Here is a 5,801-nt window from a genome sequence, read left to right as displayed (position 1 = left end):
CTGTCAGGGAAGCTAGGATCTGGAACCAACTTCCAAGAGAAGTGATGCTGGCTCCTACCCTGTGGGTCTTTAAGAGGAGGCTGGATGAACACCTGGCCAGGATTGATTGACCCCACTACTCTTTCCTGCCATGCCAGGGGGTCGAACTTGATGATCTGCTCAGGTCCCTTCTGACCCTACCACCTATGAAAGTATGACTCTTGAACTCCCTTCCACACATATGATCCTATGATTTTAAAAGATAAACCATTTTTCTCTCTCTTACAGATATACATGGATGCTGAAATTAAAGTCAAACAGCATGTAAGAAACTCAAATTCGAATCTGATCCGACTTAAAACTATCAGACCTGCAGGATCAATTAAGCTCAATATTCTTGTGTCATTCAAAAGAATATGAGCTGTTCCTAATTTTGTGGTAAAACAGATTATAACTGTCATTTACCATCTACTATTTATACTAGTGGCACACTGTAACTTATACAGATTTCTATATTCTTTCAAATAAAGAAGAATGGGCAGAAGAATTCCCTATGTTGCTAAGGAAACTATTCCAGCACCAGTACAGCCTGGGGGCTGACTGGCTGGACAGGAGCTCTACAGTAAAGGACCTGGGAGTTACAGTGGACAATAAGATGAATACGAGCCAGCAATATGAGCCCTTGTTGCCAAGTAAGCTAACAGCATCCTGGGCTGCACTGGCAGGTGTGTTGCCAGTAGGTCAAGGGAAGTGATTACTCCCCTCTATTCAGCACTGGTGAGGCCACATCTGAAGTACCGTGTCCAGTTTTGGGCCGATGCACTACAGAAGGGATGTGGACAAATTAGAGGGAGTTCAGCGGAGGGCAGCAAAAACGGTGAGGGGGTTGAGAGACATGACTTATGAGGAAAGACTGAGGAAACTGGTCTTATTTAGTCTAGTGAAGAGAAGACTGAGGAGGGATTTAATAGCAGCTTTCAACTACCTGAACGGGGGTTCAAAAGAGGACGGAGCTAGACTGTTCTCAGTAGTGGCAGATGACAGAACAAAGAGCAACAGGCTCAAGATGCGGCAAGGAAAGTTTGGATTATATTTTAGAAAGAATTGTCTCACTAGGAGAGTAGTAAAACACTGGAACAGGTTATCCAGAGAGGTGGTGGAATCTCCATCCTTGGAGGTTTTCAAAACCCAGCCACACAAAGCTTTGGCTAGAATGATCTAGTTGGGGATAGTCCAGCTTTGAGCAGGGGGTTGGACTGGATGACCTGCTGAGGTCCCTTAAAACCCTAACTTTCTACGATTCTATGAAACACCTGATCAATACTAACCCACTACAGGTTTCTAGATCTTCTTTTGCCCACTGTCAGAGATAGCACATTGGATGGACAAAAGAACTGCCAGATTCCTATTCTTCCCCCCCCAAATTACTCCCCAAATTTCACTGACCAGAATGGGCTAGATTAATTTGCAGACAGCTTCGTATAGGGGTGAAAGTGGAGGAACCTGAAGGAAAAAAGGGAACAAGTTGCAGATCCCTGACTGTAAGGCTGGATCTGTGCAACCCAGTTTAAGATAGAACAGGGCTGCCTAAATTTATACTAGTGGCACACAGTCCTCAGCATCATAGTGCAAGATCAGCAGAAAGGCGTTTTACTATAATTCCAACAAGTTCCCTCCACTGAAGTGGGAGTAGCTGGTGCAAAGTATCCTCTGCTGGCAGCTTGCAGCTAAAATTCAATGTCTTAAGGCATGTCTACATCACCCATTTACTGTACCAGGCAGTAGAATGCTCAAACACTGTCTGCTCTGGGCAGGCTTCTTCCTAAATTGGAAGCAGTGTATCTGTGTTTGCACAGCACTGTGGGTGGGCTACTTACCACTGGTGAAAGTCAGCTGTAGCAGTGAGAGCAGGCCAAAGTGGCTGAATCTTACTGGTGACCTTCAGCTAGTTCAACCTGTTCAACCTTCAGCTACTGTAATGATTTTCTACTGAGAGAATCTATGCTTTCCTAGCAGAAACTATGAGCATATAAGCATTCACTCAGTTTCTCCCAAGGAAAACACATCCTTTATAGGAGAAGTATCTTCCAGGTGTCAACCTGGAAGAACTCCCTTGAGAAAGAAAATCTCTTGCAAAAGTGACTGTTTGTACACCCTCTTCCCAGTCTGCACAGGAGGGGAATGAAGCAACAGAAGGAAGCAGTCACCACTGCTCCCTGCCTCTTCTCCAAATTGAGATCTACCCAGCTTGGAGAAGGGGCTGAGGACTTTGCCCCGCTGCTCCCTCCACTCCACTTTTGGAGACTGGACACAGAATGGAGGAAGCTGCTCACTGCCCCTTCCCCAGACACTGGTCTGGAGAAGGCATGGGGAATCTTTCTCTACCACTCTATCCCCCCCAGGGACTGGAAGGAGTGGAGCAACCACTGCTTCCCATGCCCTCCCCAAACCAGGATTGCCCCAGTCTGATGAAAGAGTGGAGGACAGGGAAGTGGAGGGTGACTTATGCGCTCTCTCTCCTGGAAAGGTTTCTACTGGTGGAAATTTCTCAGAAATTTTCACTGTTAGACATGAACACCAGGTCGTGGCCTATGCTATTTAAATACTTGAGACTTCACAGGTGAGAAAGGCACTTTAGAAAGCCTAAAAAAATTCTACACAACAACAAAACAGAATGCAGTGATGGCATAATATACAGCAATTTCTGCCCTATGCAGTTGCACTGACCTTGGTGATTTTGCAGGGTGCACTTTTTCAAGCATTTTACCCATATAAGCTTTGTAATTAGTGCATTGCTTTGGAATTCAAACAAGGCGGCACATAGCTTCTTACTTGAGCTAGTATCTTAAGTTTCCTGTTCAAATATTCTTTTTTCAAAGGTGTTTAAAAAGAGAGCTTCAAAAAAGTACAAAACATTGCTGCCTACCTGAAAAATGGCAAATCCAGTACCTTCTGCTGACACTGTAACTACCATTGGTTGCATAGGTGCAATCTAAAAGATAGACAAGATAAATTAAACATGTTCCAATTACATTAACAGGACAGGATTGTTTCAAAGTGTTCCAACAGTACCTCTTTGGTCTGAAGCAGAAACCGGTTTTGAGTATCAACTGAAAATTCTGCCAGAGCTTCCAGATTTGGTCCAGTCACTGTTGTACTAATTTCCGTTTTACCGGTAGTAGTAAGAACTGCAAACAAACTCAAGGCTTGCAGGGCAACTACTGTGTCCTGTTAAGAGAAACAAATGCTTCTACAGTGAATATGAAAGCCTGCAAACTAGACAGCTGCCAATATCTGTTCAATTTTGGCTACACATACAAGCTGTATCACTTTAATTATATTGGTTCTGCAATTTAGTTAAATCAGTATAACTTCTTAGTATGAACACACTAAACCTGATTTATGACCATCCCCACAAGGACTCTGAATATATTTAACAAATATGTTTCTAATCAATTACACTGGTTAAATGTTTATGTGGAAGGAAGACCTTAGATAGTTGGGCTTCGTAACCCTTAATGTAGGATTTCTACTGTTCACATGTCACTTTTGCTGGAATATTACTACAGTCACCTCCCAACATGCAATAAGATATAAGTAATACCCATATATGGCTGTATTCTGTGGGCCACAGCTCCACAGTTACCACATCATTCTGTCATAGTCGCTGAGACTCCTATATGCCACAAGTATATATACAAAAGCTTCTGTGCATCTCCTCCATTTGTGCATCTCCTCCACGTTCCCTGACATCATAGCTCCATCAAAAAGGTTTGTTCCCATCATAGTAAGGAGAGGGAACACATTGAAACAAACACAGTTTTATGGACCCTTTTAGGCTTAACATTATATGGCTGCCTGTAATCACATAGTACCAGAAATTGGTCTCTTCCAGTGCAATGTTCCTAATATTAGGACTTTCTTTTAACGGTATCTGGACTGCAGCTTGAATTTTTTTTTTTAGATGTCGTGCAAGTCTGTAGATTGTGAAGCTGGGCTCACACTCTATACCATCTGTCAGCCAACAGGAAGGACAAGTTAAAAAAAAGACAAGTTAAAAAGCCACAGTGGGTCTTAAATGTGCACTAGCCAGAAACAAATGTAAGTATCAGGCATTCATCAGCAGATTCTGCAGCTGTTCAGTCACAGAAACGAAAACTATAGCAGTGAGAACTGTAGATATGAAGAAAAATACATCAGAAATAATTTCCTAGTGGTCTCATGGTCAGCTTTTTACAAGAGATCCAATCCCTTTTCTACATTTACTCTCAGAATGGTGTGCCATCATCTGACACACAAAATACAGAGTTTATTTGTACCTGCTCTTGCATATATGTAAATTCTCCAATACTGCAAGTGCATGACTGAAAAGACAAAATAGCACACCTAAGTTTAGAAGCAGTTTTCAGCTAGGAGGAGGAAGGGGTTTGCTACGTGAGTTTCTAGCTGTTTTTTCCGATGATTTTCTCAGTAGCTAGCCTAACCTAGGCCAGTAAGAACACCTTGCTTTTATAAAGCACCTTCCATCTGATGGTCCTAATATTTTATTGGTTCAACTTTATAACACACTGTAAGACAGGAAAATACAAAAAAAGGAAAAACCTAAAAAAAATACTCTGCAACAGAGTACCATGATGCCATAATATGCATAATGTGTAATAATTTAATAAAACAATTTGTATCAATGACAGAACATAAACGTGCACAAAAAATGCAGGTTTAAGATCACTTAATTTTCTCAATTTCAGTTCTTTACAGTATTTTCTCTCTCTTAAATAACTGTATTGCTCCTCTTTTTCTGTTTATTATTTTTAATTAATTTTTAAAATGATTTTTTTTTTACATTAAACAGATTAAGATCCCAATCCAGCAAACAATGTTGGCATGTACTTGATTAGGACAATATGTTATAGAATAATACATTTTTAATATTTGTTATAGAAAAATAACACTATTGTTTGAAAGGTGAAGTGCATATCTGGAAAGTCTATCTGTACATAACAGAGCTTCTAGTAACGTTTATCTAACCTGAGTAGATGAATAACCTCCAAGGTGATTTCGTTGCTGGCTTAACCATTTCATTATAGGAATCCCCTCTGCTAATCTATCTTGCTGGAAGTGAGAGAGCAAAGCATAGGCTGCAAGTTCAATGTCAACGGACCGTGGCTGCCATGAGTCAGAAAGTTCAGGAGCTGGTGTCGTCCAGAATCGAATTTCTCCTGAAAAAAGATCATCACTAATGTGAGCTCCAAAGGCAGAAGTAACATAAGAAAACCTATCTTTACCAAAGGGACCTAGCAAGGCACTTTAGACCACAGATAAAATTAAGCATGTGTTTAAGTGCTTTGCTGGTTAATGATGGTCTTCAGAATGTGTTTAATATGCTCTACTGAGCTGGGGCTGAGGTCTGATACAAAAACCACTGGCCTCAATGTAATGACCCCAATTGATTTTGATGGACTTTGAATCATGTCTCTTATCCAGTGAGAGAATGGCCCAATCCTAAAAACATGTATGAAATAGTTGCAGTGCTTATGTTGAAGCAAAAGAGACTCTTGCATTATAAATACTGCATTTGGTCATCAGTATAATCAAAAGCAGACCCTAATAAAAGACAGTATTTTCACTCAAGTGGTGGAATAAAATTAATTAGAATCATAGAAAATTAGTCTTTCATTGTCTAACTTTATGCTAACTACATAGTTAGTCCAATAAGGCATCTGAACAGAAGAAATCCTTGCCTCGCATATATCTGAACTATCACAACTACAACAAAACTCTTACGCTACCATTAACATGGAAGATATCGAAATCTGCCACTC

General features: G+C 40.8%; 1 protein-coding gene across 1 annotated transcript in view; it reads right to left on the bottom strand.

The window, feature by feature from the left end:
- The window catches only part of CD109 (CD109 molecule), a 106,885-nt gene that overhangs the window by 17,357 nt on the left and 83,727 nt on the right, over positions 1 to 5,801 (bottom strand). The window contains exons 27-29 of the mRNA XM_019538158.1: positions 5,008 to 5,198; positions 3,052 to 3,207; positions 2,906 to 2,971 (exon numbers count right to left, since the gene is read on the bottom strand). Of these exons, the coding sequence (XP_019393703.1) occupies positions 2,906 to 2,971; positions 3,052 to 3,207; positions 5,008 to 5,198 (413 nt within the window). The remainder of the gene's footprint in view (positions 1 to 2,905; positions 2,972 to 3,051; positions 3,208 to 5,007; positions 5,199 to 5,801) is intronic.

Source organism: Crocodylus porosus, unplaced genomic scaffold (assembly GCF_001723895.1).
Source record: "Crocodylus porosus isolate Cpor-Errol unplaced genomic scaffold, CroPor_comp1, whole genome shotgun sequence".
Lineage (NCBI taxonomy): Eukaryota > Metazoa > Chordata > Crocodylia > Crocodylidae > Crocodylus > Crocodylus porosus.
The sequence above is the reverse complement of the archived record's forward strand: the minus strand, read 5'-3'. Positions and strand labels throughout refer to the sequence as shown.